This window comes from Manduca sexta, unplaced genomic scaffold (assembly GCF_014839805.1).
Source record: "Manduca sexta isolate Smith_Timp_Sample1 unplaced genomic scaffold, JHU_Msex_v1.0 HiC_scaffold_57, whole genome shotgun sequence".
NCBI classification, from domain to species: Eukaryota; Metazoa; Arthropoda; class Insecta; order Lepidoptera; family Sphingidae; genus Manduca; species Manduca sexta.
In genome coordinates, this window is record NW_023595374.1 from 230,203 (window position 1) to 254,167 (window position 23,965).

Consider the following 23,965-nt stretch of genomic DNA (forward strand, 5'->3'; position numbering starts at 1 on the left):
CTTGTATGTGGGAGTCCAACGGTGCGCTATGTTTGAGGGCCTTCCTTAAATTTAATATCGACTAACTAAATCGTCTCGTCCTACGAAAGGTGTCAGAATCATGGCTGTTTTATTAAAGAAAATTGAAAAGTATTATTGGCCTGAAAACATGCGTCGCGACGCCGGTACGAACCATTGTTAGACGGATTCACTTTTTTGTCCCAATGTACGCTATCTGATCACGTATAAACATTATAGACATTTTTTTTATTGTTTACTAATGCATGTAATTTAATGTTTAGTACGTAAGTACGACACGAAGTATACATTTATGACGGCTGACCAAGCTCAAGAAAGCGAGATAATATTTCACACTGGCCCATCGCTTTCCACTTTGTAAGGCATCACGGGCTATATATAGAATATGTACCTAGTATTTTAAATTACCCCAGTAGGAACCAACTGTTTCTGTTTACCCACATCTTAATTGCCGTTATCTCTTCTATGAATGAGCGGCGATTAGTTATCATTGATCCACATGCTCTTTGCTCCCACTTCGGGGAACGTTTGACCCCGTCCTATGTAATAAATGCGGGGAAATTTATAGTCATAACTTTCTCTTATAAGTTCGAAAATGTTATTGCGGTATTGGTTAATATGTGAAGATCGTTTGAAGTCCAATGGACCTTAATAGGCTAGAGTCTTATGAATTATTTAAAAGAACAGTTAAATAAAAAGCAAAACAATTTCCATTAGTTTATTGAACTATATGACCTACAAATTGATAGATGCTGCTATATCAAGTTCATTCGCGCGTTTCATCCGGCGTTTATCGATTTATTGAAATCAAATGCGCTCTCTTATCATGCGTAATGTACCGGTATCATGTGGTGTGTGTGTATGTGTGTGTGCGCGTCTATTCCAGAGTTAAACTTACTAATGTGTGTATATACATATACCATATTTTATAAAATACCTTTTTCGAATTTTATAATAGATTGGAAAATGACAATTTTAGACAAAAATATTATGTAGAGTTAACTTTACAGATTATTTATTTAATATTTTTTTACTCGGGGTTTCCGCGGCTGTTTCCTTGAGGCCCTTATTAAAAATACTTATTATTGGCCCCGATTACACTATCTTATTAGTAAATAAAAAACCTATGATAAGTAATAACATACATGTAATAAAAAAAACCTATGGCCCCCATATTATCGCACAACGAGGTAAACTGTATAATTCAAAATAATAAAATATTGTTAATTCGTTGAAATAATTATCCAATTATAATAAAAACATATTTTATTTATAATTCATAACAGACAATTTCATATTATTTGCACAAACACAGACGTAAAATGAGATCGTAATTAACATTACTGTGTGATCACAATAGTGTTTTTATCTTCAGAACAAATGAACTAATGAAAAAAAAATAATATATTTACAATAGTATTCATAGACGCACGTGTTGTGAACTGGTGCGTCAAAGTTGTGCGGCCTGTTAAGGAAGATGAGCAGTAACTCAGTTTAAATAAAAGCGCTCTATCCATCTATGGCATTTAGTGCGCTTTCGCAACAGTACACACCCGTCTGTCGGAAAAGACACCTGTGCCAATAAAAATATTAAATTTAAAAAAACAGTGAAATTAAGAAAACACCAACAAGAAATCATTTAGCCAAAGGTACGTTTTACAACTTTAGTTATTGTTTTGTTGTTCAGGCAGAATTATAATAGTATATTATGGTAATCCTGGTTTTTATATCACGCGGCGACATATTTTTTGTAGTACTTACATTCAAATAATTGTTGAGCAAGTTATATAATATTAATTCATACTTAAAGCATAGAAATAATGCAAAATAAAATAATAATTATTTAATTATATGACCGTAGTTCGTATCGGATGAGCAAACCGAAATTAATAACACGTTGGCTATAAACAAACTTGTTTAGCTTCGTCACGTTTATTTTTGAACTAGCACGGTCCGTTTACTAGGATTTGTATGATAGAGGTTGAATGTACAGCAAATGTCATATGTTAATCATACGTCATAAAAAAAATCAAAGTCATAACAGTATTATACGTAACGAGACTGACTACACTGAAGTGGTTTTTTATAAATTGAGACCGGCTTAGCGGCTACAACTTTCTGCATATCAAATCATTTTATATCCACGTTTGTTGGTTCTTATACAATTTAAAAACTATTATTGTTATGGAAAACCCTTTGGCATGTCTTTAACAATACTTTTCTGTAGATCAATTTAGCACAAAAACTTTTTAATAAAAAATTATACCGCCTTTAAAAACCACTAAAAACTATTTTACATTGCCTGCCTATACTGGATACCAATTTTGGAGTCGGTGCCTAATAAAAAAAGAATCATCAAAATCAGTTCACTCAAAGTTCTGAGGTAACAAACATAAAAAATATAGTCGAATTGAGAACCTTCTCCTATTTTTAAGTCGGTTAAAATTTATCCTACTAATCCTTATTATAAATGCGAGGATTGTAAGGATGTATGTATGTATGTATATTTGTTCCTCTTTCACGAAAATTTGTTGATGGGATGAGTATGAAACTTTATAGTCATATTGGTTATACATCAGAATAACACATAGGCTACAATTTATAATGATTTCATGTAATTTGATCATAATATAACGATACATATCCAGTAAGGCGAAAAAAAAAATGCTATCTTGGCGTACGCTGCTTAAACCGTTGGAGTTAGACAAAGATGATGTACCGCAGGATTGTTTTTCTTAAATAGCCCTAAATAAAAGTCCGCGACAGCATGTATCCTTCTATATTGAAGCTCAAGCCACTATGAACAAAATACTGAGCCATAACTGTCATTAAATCGGATCCTTTTTTACAATGCTAATATTTATAAAACTCTTATCAAAATAAACACATTTAACGCTTTAAGTATTTAATGTAGATAAACTTTATCTTTTTTATAATCTATACATATAAAACAAAGTCCCCTTTTCTGTCTGTCTGTATGTTATCGATTTTCTCAAAATCTACTGAACAGATTTTTATGAAGTTTCGTGTGGAGGTAGTTGACTCTGGGAAGGTTATAGGCTACTATCTATACCGGGAAAATATATAGTGGGACTTTTATCCCGGAAACTCAGTCACGCGGGTGAAGCCGCGGGCAAACGCTAGTCTTTTATATCGCTCTGACTAACAATATGACTTAATATTGTAAACCTTGTGACTACCCACATTCGAGTTATTACGAAAACTTTATTATTTTTATTATCAGCAATGTTATCCGCAGATCGCATTGAAGTCTTAAAGTCTATAATTACATAGAGGATCAAACATTGACTGTAATCAGTTTTTCTAATTTAACATGTTCTCAAATATTTTTACTTATCCGTATTTTACAATTAAACTAAAAGGTACGAACCAATAATAAAATTTAAATGAATATTCGCAATGACTGTACTTAATAAATATGAGGGCGGATATACACATCACTGTAGCTGTCACACTGGCATACCAGCTCCTTGTCCGTGCCACCTTCAGTCTTGTGTACATGCTAACTGATATGCCTGTATTTGGCAAAAAAATAGAATGCAAAATATTTGCTTTTTTGACAGTAACTAGCACACTCGCATACTAGCTCGTTGCACGTTCCTCCCATTGTCATGTGTATACGCATTATGGTATAGTAGCTATACCATGCCCGTAGTTGACACGCAAGCAACTAACTGTAAATATTTAGTAGATATATTAACGTGTAAAATTGCTTACATAAAATTAAACCTTTTTGATATGCTATTCGTATAAGTGCCCACCAATACTTACAAATGCAGGGATTCAAGGTCGCAAATTACATCCAACGAACATGAAAGTATATCCACAATATATCAGTTATTTGTATGGCATGCATTCTACCGTTCCATTTTACAGGCATGTGTATTTCCGCCTTAATTTTAATTTTTTATTAATTCCAGTGCTCTATGTTCTGAATATGAATTTTAACACATTATCAAAGTAGTAACATAACGCCTAAAAACACCCCCTTTTTTTAAATGATCTAAAAGTTGTATTGAAAATCTTCTAGGTAGCATTTAAGTATTTGTAGTAAACAATAATTATTGTCAGTGTTAGATGGCGATAATGACTAATAATATATATTTACTTACTATGTACTTGAGAATTATACCTATAAATTGCTTGCGGTTAACATCAATAATGTCTTGTTCAAGCCACTTAAAAAAATCCCTGAGGTCAAAATAACGTAGAGAACGAATAATGGACGTGAGTATATAACTGATAAATAATTAAAACAATGACAGATTTCAATAATTTTCTTCTATAGGCATCTATCTATATAGGTAAATTTTAATAATTTTTGATTTTGCACAAAGTATAATCTCACAAGATCCCAAAGGGAAATTTTGAATAAACAAGGAATTTTTAGTAGTATTGTAGTGTGAAAACTTGATAAGCGTAGGTACTGCGGTACAATACTAAATGAAACACTTTGTAATTTTGATGGTGTCCATAAAGTTGAGCTGTTTATCGGTACGACACTTATTGTCAGGCAAGTTGTCAGACAAGCTACTTACTCAGGGTAACTACAATAATAACCTTCCGATAGATACATCCACTTTCTTTTTTACATCAACTTAAAACCTTTAGATGGTTAGATCTACTTAGTTTATATAGCTTTGTCATTTAAATATCATTTCAAATAAATAAATGAGCGGGATCTGTGTGTCTCTACGTATCATTTGATTTTTATCCCAAATGCTATATTGACTTTTTTTTATTAGAAATGCAATTCACGTCTATATTCTTCTCACTGTGGATAAATATTAATTATTTAATTTGTAAAGCGATCCAAACCATTAGTAGATAAAATTTACCTATGACAATAATATGACGCTACATAGAAAAAAATAATACAAAGAATGTAGACCGTGGAAAAACATAAAACAAAAAATTCACAGTGTAAAAAATTAAAATAATTATTGCAAAACTGAAACGTTATCTAAACGATCTGTATCCACATATTCACACAAAACTTCTAACATTCTCAAATTGTATTTAATTTTTTTGAAGTAGTCAAACATTTATATACTAATCAAGGAGCTAATTCAGGAAAGTTTTAGTGATCAAATAATCAAGAACAAGCCACAGTTCTGCATATCAGTACTTACCAATAACAAATTGCGTTTCTTGCGGTGAAAATTTTCAGGGTGCACGGAGGTATCACTGACTGTTAAGGTCTGGGACATTACCACAGAGTATCATATTTTATATTCACAACTTAAGACTGATCCGTTGACCATTTAAGATCGAAATAGCAATATTATGTTACACAATACGCAAAGCCTTGGTATCAATAAACATTGATAAACTACCATTTCGCTTTTTTGTATATTAGTACACGTTTAAAACCACTTAGAAAATAATAGAACAATCGCTTGGCTTGGCGCGTTATTGTAGCATATGAATAGTCCATACCGAATTTTCTAAATATAGTGTAAATGATTCAACAAATCCACTGATATTTTTTATAAGTACTTCGTACTTAATTATTTTTGGACAAGTAGTTCTGCTTCCTTTAAAAACTAATTAAGAGGTTACGACACTTGGTTCCAACAGTCACTGGTATTGTAAATAAATCCAGAACTTATATTCCTGAGTAGTCAATTTAAAAAATCTATTTCTACCAAACAATACCAAGTAGAGAGAAAAGATTGTATTTATTTTTTGTGGATTGACAAAAAAAATAAGTTGTTATCCGTATGATTGTATGTTTTCATTGTTTTTTGTGCCTGATCTATGTTTTTGCGACAAAAAATAACCCATTCTCTTTATGCCAAACATCACGGGTCTAATCGTTTTTAAGTCGAATAATTTGTGTAATTCATGTCTATTTTCCAAATTACTTAGTTTTAGGTACCTATTCCATAATGCTGTATTGTAGTGAGATATAGCTACAAATAAAATAGACTCGACTAGAAATGTAAGATTGAAATACTACACAAAAAAATCTTTGCTATTGCGTTTTCTCGATCTCTGTAGCTGTAGACAGATTCGGTGACACCTGGAGAAGTATCGGATTTAATGTAGGTACATCAATTATGCTACCTTTAGTTATTGGTATAACTATATGTTACGGGTATACGAGTAATTAAAAGAGTTTCGTTTCTTTGTGATATTGTTAAGCAATCATCTGCGTCATCTAGATTTTGCGGCAGTATGGAAGAATTTTATTGAAAAAAAAAAGTAGGTACGAGATCCCGTATTACATCCGAGGCCCATTATGAAATGCGAGCGATATTATCAATCTACTTATTGTGATCATTATAAATGTTGTGTAACTGAGGAAAACATCATTTTTATACTAGAACTGTAGTAATAGATTCCATAAAAAATATTTATAGATACTCGCAATCAATCATTACTTATGGAATATTAATCTTTAGCACGTGATGGCGATTTATTTTTTTTCTAACTGAAAAACTAAGCGTGTTAAAATATATAAATATCAATGATAAATAACTAAATGTTAATTATGGAAATAAAATGGTTTTTCAAAATACAACAGCCCCTGATAGCTTATAGTACCTTAAAATCTCGCATGTTTAAGATTTAAAAGAACTGAAAGCATTTCATAACTTAGGGAATTTCTGGTAAAATATATAATATATTATGTCGTATAGAATTTGCGCTGCGCCAAAATCAATCTCATTAAGTGGTTCAAATGTCATTACCCTCGACGAAACTCTATCCTCAGCTCCGCGCCTCGGAGAGCACGTGAACCTGTTTGTTCCGGCTGTTGGATAGCAAGACTCTTAGTCCCTGCCGTAATCTATTATCTTCATAATAGCTTTAATAACGCCCAGGGTCTAGCAAACTGAAGAAGATATGAATCGTTTAACCGGAATATTGTTTTTTTGTTATGCTGGCACCCTAGAAAATTATTTTAGTTACGCCCTTGAACCAAAACAAATTAATAACAATCGGTTTAAATAATCGTTATTGTTAATTTAAAACTCAAAGGTGGCCTATAAATATTAATGTATCGTTGATAAATTATATATGCGGATGTAGAAGTCTATTACAACATTACTATAAAAAAACTGTCATAAACTAAGATTATTGTTTGAGAATATGGCCGTAGACCTTTTGTTGCCGATGTAAACTAATGATGATAACGTCATCTTTCTAGTTTTACAACTTTAATGTTTGCGCACAGCTACATACCTACTCGCATCACAGCCACAGCCTCACAAAATATATCGAAGTTTGTGCTACGTATTATGACAAAAATGTTTACTCGGTTGTAAATTTTATTTATTTTGTAATCACGCTTTGTTTTTTTAAGATTTTCCTTCGCACTTAAGTTGAATTCTTAATGAGTTTGGAGTTCATTCACCGGAAAACCAACATTTTTTACTGTGCCGTTATGGCTTGAAAACTCTCTCTCATTACTAATAAGCGTTGATGATCCGAATTGCTACTTTGGTCACCATTATTATTTCACGGTAGTTATTATGTACTTTCTTTCATGGAGTTTTATAGAAAATTTAATAATTAAAAACACTTTCATTTATTTACATATCAATCTTGTGGATTTATGATGACTAAAACCAACTATCCTAAACTATAATTTCAAACATAAAATTGCCACCACAACACCGCATTCACTTCAATTTAATAAAATGTTAAAGACTTGAAAGAAATATCCTCGCACACATAGTAACTACCAATAACAGTGAATTATTTTCATTATTATAAATGACGAACGTCATACATGACCAAACACGCATCATCTAGTGAAATGCAAATATTACAGTCACCACAACTAACACGTCTATTGTAAATTTGTTCCGGGATTTGCATTTGATTTTGTACTTTAACAATCCTTTTATTCATGTAAGTACATAAAGAAAATGTAACTAACATTCTCCTCTACAAGAGAATTTATTTAAAGAGCGCGTCATAATACTTTTTTTTACATAGCAAATAAACAAGAAGGCTTCGTGATTTATGTACCGCGCAAACAGTTCCTTAATTAAAAAAAATCATGTCCTCTGATCTCATCTGTGTGCTCTTAGCCTTAAAGGAAAGAAATAGGAATAGACGGGAATGAAATGACCTTGCTAGTTACTTTAAGAAAAATAAAATATATAAAATAGATCTTTGTTGCTTAGTTAACGTATTAAATAAAACGATGCGTGAATAAGGTTTTCCGGGTTCAAAGTCCCGCTTTATCTTTTCCTAGGACAAAACGTAGCCTACAGCACTCAGGAGTATTGTAGCTTCCTATTAATGAAAATATTTTCAAAATCGGTTCACCAGTTTCAGAGATTAGTTTACAAACATACAAACACAGAACTCTTTCCTCTTTATAACATTATAGTATAAATAATTAATTAGTTCATAGTAATAGACTTCTATAAATTTCCAAATTTTATAACGATATAAACTAATAAATACAAACATGATCACGCATTTTTCCTTCTTAAAGGGTAGGTAGAGGGTACCGCAGCCACACTTCGTGTTCTTCAAATTATCGAATGCTACGAAGAAGTTATTGCCATTTACCGGGCACAATACAGACTCCGAGCAGATACTGAACAGAGTTCTCATAAGTAGTACTAAACAGAAAAACCCAATATCAATTGACCCGACTCAGGGGTCGAACCCAAAGTTCCTCTGCAGTTGGCAAACCGGGGGATTCCAGTATCCCATTCGTAGGTTTCCCACGGTGTTGATTGCAGGGGTGGCTAACACAAAAATATATAGGACAGTCGTTCTGTATTCTGTTTTACAACTACGCCACTGAACGTATTATTTTATCGAAGCAAAAAATCTAAGTGAATTAAACATTATTTTTTAAACATATTTATAACACCATAATGATGTCTTATGTATACGCGAATGTTGACATTGAAATACAACTATTATCCGTTTTTTTTTCACGGTTTTAAAACCACATTTAAATCCGGAAAATAGTTTTATTCCAATAAATAACACCACATGTAGATTGCAGCGAGGGCTCATGCAAAGCTAGGCCCGGCCGCTAGTACAGTATCTACAAAGATATTGTAACATCCTGGAAGTATTACTACACGCTTTTTTTGGTCGTGACCTGTTTCAAAAGTATAAGAATATTATTCCATTCGGTACAACTCAGGTCACAATTATATAGTATTCAAATTTTGTCCTTAGCATTTACTAAATTCTTTGTTGCCACGATCTAAACTTGAATGCCACCCAAAACCAAAAATCAATCTAACGGCATGTCTTTGAGGCGAATAAAATATTATGTAAGTTAAATATAATATTATTTTATTTACGTCCATTCAGAATATTAAAGACCCTCTACTAAAGTACGTAGTTCTTTAACTTCTTGTACTGTCCAAAGGGTTAATAATAGAATTTCCTTAGTCCATTATTATAGACACGAGGTACCTTCTCGTTAGACCAATCTTATCCCTTCTTTAACCTTTGCGTAGTCTTTGTATAATCATAATGGCCTACACAAATCAAAAGTTGCATCATGGCGCAATGCCAAAACAGGTCAACATTCTGTCACGCATTTTTATTTTATGTAAGCCGTCGGTTAAACTATACAAAGTTTAGTAAAAACGAATAACAAAGGCAAACATCATGCAAGGATGTGATATCATTGATGGGACGTAAATGGAAATACTATTAACTTTTCGTAAAAAATGTTATTAGCTCATATTTATGCCTCTTTAAATTTTACTCGAAGATCCGCAGTCCGCACTTGTTAACTTCTTTACCTGAAACTAAAGTTCTCATTTATATTTACGCCATACGTCTATATTTACGCCAAATTTATAGCGCATTCTTCCATCGATCTACCTGTACGTTCATTTGCTAGAGATATTCAAACATCTTCACAAACTTCCACAATTTTATTATATCAAATAGGATGCTAGCAACTTGAATGAATCGTTGGTTTGTTGATTTTGAGGCTGCTGTATATTTATAGCCTGTTCCACAACTTCTGATTAAATGCTACTCGTCCTATAAATATTTAAGCTGACCCCATACAAAAGTTAATCTAATATATCCCATCAAATAAATAGTAATCTATATTATCAGTTTAATATGATAAATGTTTAACAAAATATATTCCCAATTTGACAACGAGACCCTTAATCTCATAGGCATTACTAGTCATTTTTTTTTGCACCTATCAGTAGCGGCTGCATCATTTTATTTCTTCAAGTATTGCATCGTATTTACCTAGTGTCGTAAGAGTTTACAGAGTTCGAACCTTGAACGACTATCAGAGAACCATAGCATTCATTCCGTTAACACCCGTAAAGTGTTTGGGCAATGGTAATGGACAGTTCATTGTGTCGTCTGTTAATACTATGACACCAAATATAAAATTGTGCGAAAAGTGGGCGGATAGCTTCGTAAACCCGTACAGGATAATCAAATATAGGCAATATGGTTTTGGATATAGAGGTATGTCTGTTTTAGTAATTTAAATTATTCTAAATATTACTGGCAGGAAAATTAAAATCATTAAAACTATTATATTCAAAAATATAAGTAGTTATTAATTATCTAATATTATTTTTTAACTATTCTACTTTAAAAATTTAACTGCAATGCGGATTTCCGTGTTATTCTGGAATTTTATGCTTAAATGTAATTACATGTAACTTGTAAGCATAAAATTCCCATTAAATACTCTAAAAACGAATATATTGTTAACGAAGTGTAGGTAATAATGATTTAGGCATGAATTTAGAATCACAATTACCTTTGTTTTAAACTCAAAATTGTTCTCTCAAGACGTTTATAACAAGGACTTTGTAATATATAATATCATGCATACCAAATTTAATTTGTTGTGTAATTGCATTAAAAAAAAAACTAAAAACGTGTGCATGCTCGTTGAGTAAAGGCGTATCAGACGGCAATTAAAGATCAAAGCAGTTATTTAATGCCGATGATAATATTTACGATATTGTAACCATGGGGTAAACCTTATTTTCCTCCCATTGAAAACAAACAACTAGTAAGTATTTACACAATAAGGACGTTTCAGTTTTAGTTCCGTCTTTGTAATTATCAGCTATAGTCGTGCAGTTGTGTCATTTGTAGATACTCGATAGGCGTGCTGAAATTGTTTATTATTTTCAAATTAAGTAGAGTTCAACCTAATATATAAAATTCTCGTGTCACAGTGTAAGTTCCCAAACCTCTCCGAAAAACCTCGAGCGATTCTTATAAAATTTATTGGATATAATTGGTAGGTCTGAGAATTGGTTAAACTATATTTTAAATCCCTTAGTGAAATTTTCGTCTTGAAATAATCTCAACCTCAATTTTTTTTTGACAATTTTTTTTAGGTTCTTTTTTTATGATTTGGCATTAAAAATACATACATCCGTAAATTTTCACTCTTCTGCTACCAACCCCTATTTAATCGCGATTTTAATATTTATAATTTTATTTAACTACAAAAATATTTTGTAGCAATAATGTAACAGCAAAACGACGTTTGCCGGGGCAACTAGTATAATATAGAGCTAGTCATGACTCTATCGGCTTTTTATAAAAAAGAATTTCGAGCTTAGGTTCAAATTGGATATAATTATCTATACAAAGTAATTATTGAAATTGTCAATACTATTTGCTGTTTTTTATAAATTCGTCCTTTATTGCCGTGTTAAAAGTCCAAATCACACGGTCATTGCACCGTTAAAAATGACGTAAGGTTTAGATAATAAGTGATATTATCAACTAAAAAATCTGCTAAAACCCCTTTACGGTAATTAATGTTATTGCATTTTAATGAAAAACAGCTTAAATACTCCGTTCGTTGTATAAGTTAATTGCAAACAAATTTTATTTTACAATTAAACTAATATAACAGTGTCACTACGACCTCTAAAAACTACTAGAAATTTGCAAACATATCTACATATTATTTTGTTTAATTATGCATCTATTTATAGATATTGTTATAAACATAAAAGTATCATAAGTATTCTTACTTACAATATTTATATTTAAACACGTGTATATAGCGATTATAATGCGATTAAGAATTTCAATGATATTCATAGGTTAACCTATAAATTAGATAGTAGAGAACACCACTTCATCTAGGCAACCTTAGTTATCGGTTAGTCAGTGTGATTTAAAAAAACAATCGCACCACACGTGTCCGAAAATCAATAATAATTTTCCAGCACGGTGATACCGAAACTAATAATCGTTAAATAAAAAATAAACATAAAAAGTAATTTTCATTAGAAAATAACTTTGTGTTTATTGTAAATGTGGTAGAATAAATAATTATTATCCAAGTCGGGTATAATTGCATGTTTAATTCATATTTGTAATTTAAAAAATATTATAATTTATAAAATATTTTTATCGCTTTACATTGTTTATTATGAATTTTATTAGCGTTAAATTTTGGGAGTCTCATCGTAACTCTGTTTGTGTTCGACGTGTGCAAATTTAGCGCTTTGTGAATAATATTTAAAAAATTGTGAGAATAAATATTGTGTTTTTAGAAGTTAAATAGACTGTAATAGTTATTTATCAACATATAATGTATTCTATTAATCAAAAATACGGTGTGTGCCAGGATCTATTCAGTCGATATGGTAAATTCATCTTTTATTTTTTCTAGATTACGAATATTATTTATTTTACTTATAATTTTACCGCCGTAGGGAAAAGGATATTACTACATAAATTTCTATATAGAGACAAAAGTATTGATATGTCTTTTTTACTGATCACGAATATGTATTTAATTCCATTAAAAAAATGTTAGATGTATTTCTTCATTATGAGGACAGAATTAGATACATTATCGTACCTCATGTCCTGCCACTCATTACCATAGAATATCATTCTCCATAAATTGTTTTGAGGTAATAGTTCTCGTTATCAGGCTACTTTGTAATGCTCATCAGCTTGAACTACTTACAAACTCGTAACGCACCATTTTTGAGTTTCGTAATAATGCACTTTGTTGTGTTTATTTATTATAAACAATTTTCACAGTAATACGACAGTATTGTATAATAAATTAATTTTATTTTAAACATATTGCTTATAATGCAAAATATTCTCTATTTTCTAGTTGCTAAAACATTATTTTAATTCAATAGATCCGCAGCAACTCGACGCTTATAAGTTGGAGATGTCGTACGGTGTAGAGAGGTTCTTCCTCCTTTCCTACTGTCTGGCATGCTGCTGGCCAGGTTTGGGAGCGAAGAGCGATCTGCGCGTAGTCCGGCAATGGAATGATCTCGACTTCGTGTTCCCGAGCGCAGAAGCTAAACAATACGCTCAGCAGCAGCGCCATTATGTGCCAGGAAACTCCGTGCCAATTGATGTCGATGTACAACATAGATCGGGTAAGTTTCTTCTTCTATTACTTTATAATATTAATATTCTTTGTAAAAAAAATCTGCGTTTCACGTTGGTTAAAACTATCGTTGTTGATACATTCGGGGATCTTATACCAAATTAGACGTGCCAAACGTGCCAAAAATATATTAAAGTATAGATAAGTGCCAAATAATTTAATTGGTTGTCAGAGATGCCGATGAAAATTGATTTTTAATAACCGGGACCAATAGCTTGATGGATTTACATATTGCTACATAAGTATTTGGTATTACTAATAACATTAATCTTTTATTTTTCTTATAATATTTTATATTCAGTTACATGAGACATATTATATTGAATTTGTATAGCAAGGACATAATCGTATTTATTGCGTAGACCGTAGTTGTGTTACTTGAACAAAGTTTGGGTATAAATAGCATTATTTTAGCATTTTGATAAGACCTTGTTATTAATATTAAAAGCTGAATTTAATAAATAGGAAGCCTAAATTTCGATGCTCAATTTGGGTGACTATCTATTAGCCCAGGTTTGTAATACACTCCTTGGGTATTTTGGAACCTACTATCCAATGCCTTAGGGTGCCTTAGGTGAGCTAATTTCATGCAATTCGGACATTTGTGATTTTTGGGCTCATAATGGTATTGCAACTGATAACCTGGGTGATCGTGAAGCTTAGCATCAGGATTCAGACGAGAGAACTACCCGTCTAATCATTTAGTTGTAAAAAATATTTTACTGCAATGCGTGAATTTCTTTATTGTTAACATATTCAGTGATTATAAAGTATGTTTAGGTATACTTCATCAGTCATGTCTTTTTGAATAAATCAAGAAGATTTTATGCTAAGGACGCTGATAAATATCGTCGGTTACGAAATTTGAAAATTATTCATTAGGACGACCTTTGTGGCAGCATAGATGAGATACCAGGTACAAGGGCGGCAAGAATGATAATATTGTGTCATCAAAAATAACACATGCGATTTAAAAAATAAAATTATAGTCGGGGTGGGTCAGCTTCAATTAGAGTCCATAATATTGCAGCGTAAACTTTAATGCACATAATTATAAACTTATCATAAGTACACTCACGCGCCATGGACTACGTGACTCCCTGGTGGCGCGCAGGCTCACCCCATTGGTCGGGAAGATGTCACGTGCGGCGCCTGGATACACCTTGTTTCGGATACTCACCGTTACGAGGTGTATCGTGCAGGCAACGTACTGCGACCTATACGGACGGGGAGTCTGCTACTAGTCACCGCTATAAAATGTATTTGTTGTTTATTTGATAACACCATCGATTTATTGATATATAAAATATTTTCATAAAAATGGTAGGACTAACTCTTGGTTAAGTAAGCGGCGATAGCCTAGTTGGGTGTGGAACGGAATGCCAAGACGAATGTCCGCAGGTTCAAATCCCAAGGGCACACACCTCTGACGTTTCTAAAAAATCATGTGTGTATTCTTTGTGAATTTATCGTTCGCTTTAACGGTGAAAGAAAACATCGTGAGGAAACCTGCACATCTGAGAAGTTCTTTATAGGAATTTCGAAGGTGTGTGAAGCCTAGCAAACGACACTTGGTCAGCGTGGTGGACTAATGCCTAATCCCTCTCAGTAGTACAGGAGGCTCGTGCTCAGCACTGGGCAAGTATATAATACAGGGCTGATATTATTATATATTATTAACTCTTGGTGCTTAATGGTCTAAAAATAATTATTTTAATTAATTAAATAATTAAAATAATATTCGGTTTCTGTGACCTAAAAATACTGACATATTTTATTAAATATAGCAACTAGCTTTGACCTGCTGAACTAGGAAGTTAATTATAAATTTAATATTTAAATAGTTATGTCGTATTTTTCTTCGACCGATCTTACCCAAACCTTTTTTGTCATAATCACTGATGAGTCATAATTTTTATGAAGTGGAAAGAATTATGAAGTTAAAAGTGTGGAGGTGAAGACACAAAAAAAAGTAAAACAGCCGCGACTACTACAAATATGAAATAAAAAAAAAGATAAGTACTGACGAGAGACCTCAATTTTTTAAGCAAGAAACCTCTCTCTCTTTTAAATAAGTATTTAATATAATCGTGTAACAATGTCTATAGTATAGGAGCGCGAAATATTTAACTTCCTTGTCCGTACCTAATTCTAATCATAATTAATTATTTTACTAGTGTAGAATTCTAATCGCACTACTGTCAATTTACGCACACAAAAAGCACACGGTAACAGTTTTTTTTTCACGCAGTCCGGTTTGTCAAAATGTGTTCGGCAAAATTTAATTTATACATAATGGTGGTACTATTTTAAGAACAACAATTTAGGTGGCCCATACATAATGGTGACTAGTAATATTGCATTGATTCGCTGCTACAAAATATACGTTACTAAATCCACATAGTTTTCTAAAATCATATCGACGGTTGAAAGGCTAATTGACTTAAGCGACATTTTTTTGCGACACTAGGTTTCATACATATTTAAACTCAGCTCCTATTTCCAATTTTGTTTTAACCTAGTTAAAAATTTTTCGAAACAAACGTCTCGACATTAAGTTTAATACATATTCAAAATCAGCTCCTTTTTCTAAGTTTTTTTTTACCTAGTTAAAATTTTTCGAAACAACCGTCTTTTCGATTCAACCGTCGATATGGAAATTTACATAATAATATTATAGGTATATTTATCAATTCCCGTAAACATGGGTTACTTTGTACATTGGCCAAACTTTACGTCACCCCATTTTCCGGAAGATAATCTGAATTACCTTATTTAATTTGTTTCGAATGCGACCAACCTTTTTTATTTAGATACCTAGGGACATTTGTCAAAACACAGTACAGTTTTGTAGTATTTTTTTTTTATCTATGATGTATTTATGGGCGAGCAAGTTTTCATTGGAATCTGTAAACCTTAATCTATCTGGATGTAACAATCTGTTTAGGACAACGGTTATTTTTTTGTTAAATTTGTTACAAAAGAGGATATAATAATATATTTTTTTTTACTAATATACATAATTAACTCATTGGTCAAAAGTTAAAATCACATCATAAAAGGAAATTGTTATAAAGTTATCACCAGTAGCATTACAAGATTAGTCCCCAATAATTCAGAATAAAAGGGCTTTGCTAATTCGTTAACCGTAATTTATTACATGTTTCATATTAGGTAGGCATAATATGCTACATATGTATTATTTAAAATTGTTTAAGAGTTTACGCAGCGCACGCAACGGGAGCTCTCATAAGGAATAATTTTTTCTTGTTTTAGCAACATATTTCATTGATGCTCCGATAAATGGGTTTTCGACACTAAAAGAACTTTTCAATCGAACCAGTAGTCCCTGAGATTAGCGTGTTCAAACATACAAACTCTTTAGCTTTATATTATTATAGTACGCATTTAAATACTAATAGTAAGTATGTAAATACTACGTAATATATCCAGTATCTCGTCAAGATTATAAATATTTTATTTTATTTATTTATTTAAGGACCTCCAACAAAGGATACGCGGCATATAATAAATACAATGTCGTAATATTGGTACAATTAACAATGTGACGTGCCTCTTAAATTATAGGAGACCACAGCATGCAAAATTATATATTATATGTATTTAATATGTATGTAGCTAGAAAATAAAACAAAGTTAGATAAATAAAAAAATATATAAAAAAACTTTCGCAACGTTACCACTTACTACAGAGTCGCGTACTCTATTTATGAATGTTTGGATAATAATTCATTATTATTGATATATCAAAAAATATTTACAATAAGGACAAGGAATTTAGACTAAGTACTTACAACATACTAATAATGAAAGCCGTTAACCTATGCATAATTAATTAGTGTTAGAATAGTTAAATTTAAATTATAGATTAATTTAATTGTCTGCTAATCTTAATAGTGCAGCAAATAAATGTCAACCCTAATTAGAATTTCGTTCTACTTTAAGAAGATAAGCAATCCAAAATTTGTCAACCATGCAAATAATTAAAAATATTCGAATATTATGTACACGCCTTGGAGGTTACTTGATAATAATTTCGCAATGGCGCTGAAGCAAAAAAATCTGAAATCTAGAGTACACGTGTATTATATTTGACCTGGTCCTGTTAAATGCACAAAAAAATCATAATGTTCCAACTTGTCTACTTGATTTAATTTATTTATGTATTAAATATGTTGTCTAAATTATGTAACCTTGCAGCGACAGTTACTCAATAGATATAACGCCGGTTCCGGGTTTTAGTGTTTAGGATAATTCGAAAGACCTTGGTCGAAAGTCAGATATGTACTTACAAAAACTAGCCATCGGCGTGACCGGCCCAGTAATTCAATAAGGTGAACTAATGGCATATGACATGCCACGCAATGTGTATTGTTCACCTTTTTGATGTTAGATATAGTGTTCTAAATATCTGAGAAATTTTAAAAACATGTTTTATTTATGGGTACCCATTATCTAGGTAAGCCTAGCGGTTGGGTTGAACTGTATTTTGCCAGCCCCGTTCGTTTGTTTGCATGTTGTTTTCTATTTATTTCTACAATAAATATTGGAAGGATGGAACTATATTTTTATACAGCTATCTACAGTCATTGTTAAATATGTAGGAAGGCAAGGGCGTTGTTATGATAGGGCTAAGGTGTAACATGGCATTTTAACCAAGTGTATTAACTTTACCTAAATTTTTTTTTACTGAATTTTATTTTTTTATGTTACATCTTAGCTGTTATCCTGCTGGACGGTAAAATGACAATATTATATCCGCATAATTTTCGAGAACTAACATAAAATTTTTGATAGCTTTCTTAGTACAGATTAATCTTATACGCATGCAAACATATCTTTAACTCTGTAAAAGTTGTTATTGCTACCCTCATGATTTCATAGTTGTGACCGTTAAATCATATAAGATATGGAGTTAGTGTAACAAAATATTGAGGCTAGTTGTAACATGTTACAACAACAAATGTTTAGAACCTAAGAAGCTACCGCGCCACAACCGATTTTTATCATGGTCTTAGCGTGTCTAAATCCGGGAATCAAATCCAATCCCTCATGGTACATGAAATGTTACCTACATAGATTAGGTATATATAGTACGCTTGACTCAATAGGTCTCCTTTGCGGCATAGTTTGAAATATCTAACGACCATTATGTTTTATGATGAAGCTGGCATTATAAACGAACAATAATTAGATTTTTGTCTAAAAATATGCTTGTAATTTATTATGTCTCTACAAGAATTTGTAATTTGTGTATGTACATCCTACGTATTTCGATCGCTGTCCAGAGACCTGTTGGTTAAAGTAATATTGGGTCTTTATGTCAAATATTAGAGTTTAATCTTTTTTTATTTCGCGGAGAAAGTGCATTCTTTATCACTACCGGCTATCCTGAAGAGGCGATTGGATGTAATCATCCAATACAGGGTCCAATATATATTAGGGTCACAGGTCTAAGAATCAGTCATAGAGCAACCCGAAAAGATGAAGAACGTCAGCCAGCTGCCAGACCGAGTTTCTTACACTACAACCCAAAGCACGACAATACCAACTACAACTCTGCGGTGCTTCGCTGCATTACGGACGGCTACGAATTCCTGCGACAAAAAGTGTTTAAATGTTTACCGTAATTGCCATTACGCGATGGCGCCTATCTTCGAATGTTAGGTAATAAAAGCTCCCGCGCACCGGAGGAAGGCGTCGACGGCCACCCATCTCAGGGGTCGCAGAGGATACTTGACTGTATAGAGTTGTAGATGACTTGTGAGTGTATTGAGTGTATAGACTTATGAGTGACGAACAACCTTTAAAGTCTGTCCGCAAGTCCTTCATGGCTCCTATTAGGCTGCCCTTAAGAGTGTAAAGGGAAACCGAGGTAGAATTCTGCAAATGTCCCCATTCTGTGAAAGTACATTCGTCGGATTAGTCTAAGTCTGGAATTATATCTCGCTTACTATTACGTAGGACTTACCTAAGTGTCAAAATCTCGGTTTATAGCTGCTCTGCCTATCTCTGAATTGAGATAAAAGCTTAAACAATACCATAATGTATGTGACATAATATTGCCACTGACAACCTAATATTATTTATTTAATTATAAACACATTTTAAGTATTTAGAAGACAATACACTTCCTATTATTATTGATATATGCTGATGGTCATTTTGTTATTCTTGTAAACAGGTGGTCTGACGTCACGTATTTTCGTGTCGATACCTCGGTTCGATGAAGGTCGGCCGGTAACACTCGGAACAGTGGACGAGCAAGGCCGCATCGTGGGCTATCCTGACTACTCGTGGCATGAAAACCAGGGCTCAAACTGTCAAGGGCTCACTTCAGTATTCAGAGTGGCTGTACGTATTGAGCACGAATAAATTATCTAGTCCCTTCAATTAAGTCAGCTTTGAAGCTGTACTAAGTACTAAGTAATTGATTACGATTGAACCCGCGCTATTAAGTAATATGAGCTTTTGTCCTTGTAACAACATATTTAAACTTTACATAATACCTACCTACATAAGACCTTAACTTTATTAACGTAGGTACTTATCGACCTGCAATGAATAATTGAATTCAGATAATAAAGTAACTGTAATATGTTTGATTATAATTATACATTATATAGTGTATATTGAGAAGACTGGATCGCTTCGTACAACAATGTTAAATTGAAATAAGTGTTTATCGTAGTTAATCATATTATTTTATAGGCCATAAGGTGTTGCTCAAGGCGTCTGTTTAACATCTGCAATAACGCCTTGGATATTATAGCCATGAACTTAAGTGTTCGTCTTTATATTTTCCTGTAAAACGTTGCAATCTCATTAAGTAAGACAATAGACACGTGCTATCCCTAACAAAGAGAATGCAATGATTGCTTCACGTTATTCACGTAGTATAAAAAAACAAGATCTATGAGATAATGTTTAGTAGGCGCTCCCATAATTATGATTCAGTGACATTTTAACTGAACTTGTCTTTAATTAGTAAAAAAAATAATGTTAACTTTGACAATATTATTGTATTACGATAGTTATTTTATTAAAAATTGTAACGCAGTTTCCTTAGTTTCGTAAAGTTAAAATAGAAAATATTATTTTTTACTTATATTTTTATTTTAGTGTAGACATAAGTACATATCTATGAAGATAAATAATTATTACTTAATAGCGCAGGTATTCATAAACATCACGTTGACAATTCGTACGGATCACTTTTTGGTGTTGAATGGAACTAGATATAGCTATAACTTTCAAAACACGGTGGTAGTAAACAAAAACTAACTACGTAATACTTTCAGCATAGTCGTCGATTATACGATCCTTTTATCAATCTTATATTCACATTACGTAAGTTTAATTTTCATGTGTGTCACAAAGGCTCCTTGGATCATGTCTTACTTGGTTACCTCTGGAGAGCTAAAAAATCTATAAAAATAAAGCAAAACTACAAATCAGCCACGCATTAAGTATCTACCTACTATTTCAGATCGACGAATGCAATCGGCTGTGGGTAATGGACGCAGGCAAGATCGGAGAAACACAGTTTTGCCCGCCTCAACTTCTAGCATTCGATCTCTCAACCGACAAACTTATTTACAGACATGTCGTTAACACCTCCAGCTATACCGCATCATCACTTTTCATCACTCCAGTAAGTAACAATTTTATATTTATGCATTTGCCTGCGGCTCCGCCTGTGTGAGGTTTTTTTCCGGGATAAATATTTTCCCGCGATAAAAAGTAGCCTATAGCATTCGGGAGTAAAGTAGCTTCTTATGAGTCAATAAAAATTTAAATCGGTTTAGTAGTTTCTAAGATTAGCGCGTTGAAACAAACTCTTTAGCTTTATATATTAGTAAAGATTAGTACTTATCAATAGTATCCTTACATATTTAAAAAGAAATTTCCTCCACCTCCGAGTCCGTCCCGGAAGGGAACAACCCACGCTACGCTACTTGAACAGATTTTCATGCGGTTTTTAAGAATGAATGGAATGATTCGAGAGGAAGGTTCATGTGTATAATTTACTAAAGTTAGTTACGAGTTACGACAGAAAAATACGGTTAGTATAATGATAATAATATGTTATTAATTATTTATTTTATCAATAGGTGGTCGACGTCAGATCTCATCGCTACGGCGACTGCTCTGATACTTTTGTGTATGTTGCTGACGTGAGTGGATTTGGAGTGCTCGTAGTTGATGTGGCTGGAGACCGCTCCTGGCGAGCCACTAATAAATTATTCTTCCCGTATCCCTCTAGAGGAACCTTTACTATTGATGGTAAGTGTTACTTTTCTACAACCCCGGATCTAGGGGGGGCAAGCCAGGGTCCGTGCCCCAGGCGGCAAATTCACACTTGGCAGACGCATACACAACTCATTATTAACGCAACTTTGACTACTGAGACGTTCAGTACATTAAACACATAAATTATTTCCCGCGGAGCGCGAAATGATGATGATCATAGGTACAATACCTATGTATACTTCTGCCTTACATTATATATTTTTTTTATTTATGCCTATTCGCATCGTTTTGCTGGGGTAGGACACCATCACCAGCCAGTGCTGATTTAAACAGGGTATACTTCTATATTAAGAAGCTCTTAGAAACTCGTTTAATACATTGTAAAAACTTTTTTTTTAAATAGTTTTATTACATGGCATATCAAAGTTTGCCATAATAATTTGTAATTGATATAATTTTTACAGGTGAATCCTTCGACCTTATGGACGGAGTTCTCGGCATGGCTCTATCTCCCTACCGACCGGGAAAGGGCCGCTTGCTTTACTTCCACGCTTTAGCGTCCACCACTGAGAACGTTGTTCGCACTGGAGTATTGAGAAACGAATCTTTATTACACGATCCTACGGTCAACCCCGGAGATGTATTTGTAAGTGCTTTTTATTTTATACCTTTGCATTATAATAATCGATTGCACATTATATAAAATACTCATACGAAGTAGGTTGTCATACAATAGATCGTAGAAATAATGAAGGGGCCGTTCAAGTATTACGTAACGCAATTTTTGAAGATTTTGACCCCCCCCCCCCATTTATCGCGTTGTAACTTTTCCTGTACGCCCCCCCCCTCCAAAGTTATGTAACTCTAAAGTTATTTTTTTTTTCTAATATTTACAATTATTTTACGCAAAATACCGAAAAGTCGCTAAAAGACCTTCGTTATTGTTTTAAATAAAAAAAACATTGTTACATAACGCTTTGTACGAACCCTCCTCCCGCCCCTGTAACGCATCGTAACGTTTTACAAGACCCCCCTCCTCCCCAAATTGCGTTACGTAATACTTGAACGGCCCCTAAAGGGAAGTATTTTAATTCTTATTTACTAACCCCCTTATTCATAAACGTTTTTTATCTAAGGACGGAGTAAAGCTGTGATAACAAGCCTGTTTCTCAGTGCCCAACGGCACTGAGAAACAGACATAGGGCCGTTGTGATTGGTTATTATTGTTGTATTTCAATATTAGCCAATCACAACGGCGGTATGTACGCACTGCGAAGACTACCATGCCGTCAGCACTGAGAAACAGACTTGTTATCACAGCCTTACTCGGTCGTTAGATAAAAAACGTTTATGAATAAGGGGGTATATATTTAAAAAACAAAAAATCGTCTCGCGCCTCTATCACCGAAAGATTATACGGAGGTGTAACCAGGGCATGCAACTTAGCCAAGTGTATTTCATCTTACGGTAATAGGGGGCGAGCCTATCGCCACATCGAGCACAAATTCCAGTCTCCGGGCTGATACCGAGCAGAAAAATGAAATAACATTTTGTTCAATCCGGGACCGCACACGCGACATAACTAAGTCACCGAGGCTGTTACAATATTCAATAATATTTATTTCTACAGGTATTCCCAGAGGAACGCGCAAGTCAGTCAGCAGCTGAAGCCATGGATCGCGACGGCATCCTTTACTTTGGCTACATGGATCCTCCAAGCATTTTGTGCTGGAACACAGCATCAGAATTCTCTCCACGTAACTTCCACAAAGTGGCAATCAATAGCGAAACATTGCAGTTTGCAAGCGGAGTTAAAGTCGTAAATAATCTTAAAGGCGAACAAGAACTTTGGGTTTTGACATCAAGTTTCCAAAGAGTCATGACTGGAAGTCTCAATTCAAACAAAATAAATTTCAGGATCCACGCTGAGAAAATCCCTGTTCTGATGGCTAATTCACCTTGCAAGACTAACCCAAAAGGTCAAAGCCCAGACTACCATGCCAATATCATCTATCAAACCCATCACCATCATCGTCAATACAAATATGGCGCTGTAGCATTTTTGTAGAGATCAACGCTTTGTCTGAAAATTTGCTCCGCGATTTCATGTATATTTGGCCATATATATAGTATATACAATACGTTATAACAATTTAATTTATGAATTTTAGATTAAGTAAGTATATTTACTAATTATAATGTTACTTATACTGATTTCATAATTAAATTGTATTATGATAAATATAAAACTATTTATTTCTTTTTCTACTTAACACACCAAAG

At 33.1% G+C, this 23,965-nt stretch overlaps 1 protein-coding gene across 2 annotated transcripts; it reads left to right on the forward strand.

Moving 5' to 3' along the window:
* Positions 1-1,428: 1,428 nt before the first annotated feature.
* LOC115441509 (protein yellow) lies at positions 1,429-23,931 on the forward strand. 2 transcript variants are annotated; one of them, XM_030166322.2, is made up of 7 exons: positions 1,429-1,667; positions 13,149-13,397; positions 19,614-19,783; positions 20,919-21,083; positions 21,544-21,715; positions 22,147-22,328; positions 23,313-23,931. In XM_030166322.2, the coding sequence occupies exons 2-7, from the start codon at positions 13,181-13,183 to the stop codon at positions 23,748-23,750; spliced, it is 1,344 nt and encodes a 447-aa protein (XP_030022182.1). In that variant the 5' UTR covers positions 1,429-1,667; positions 13,149-13,180; the 3' UTR covers positions 23,751-23,931. The 2 variants fall into 2 exon arrangements, with proteins under 2 accessions (XP_030022182.1, XP_030022180.1); XM_030166320.2 differs by lacking the exon at positions 1,429-1,667 and adding an exon at positions 12,560-12,635.
* Positions 23,932-23,965: the final 34 nt, after the last annotated feature.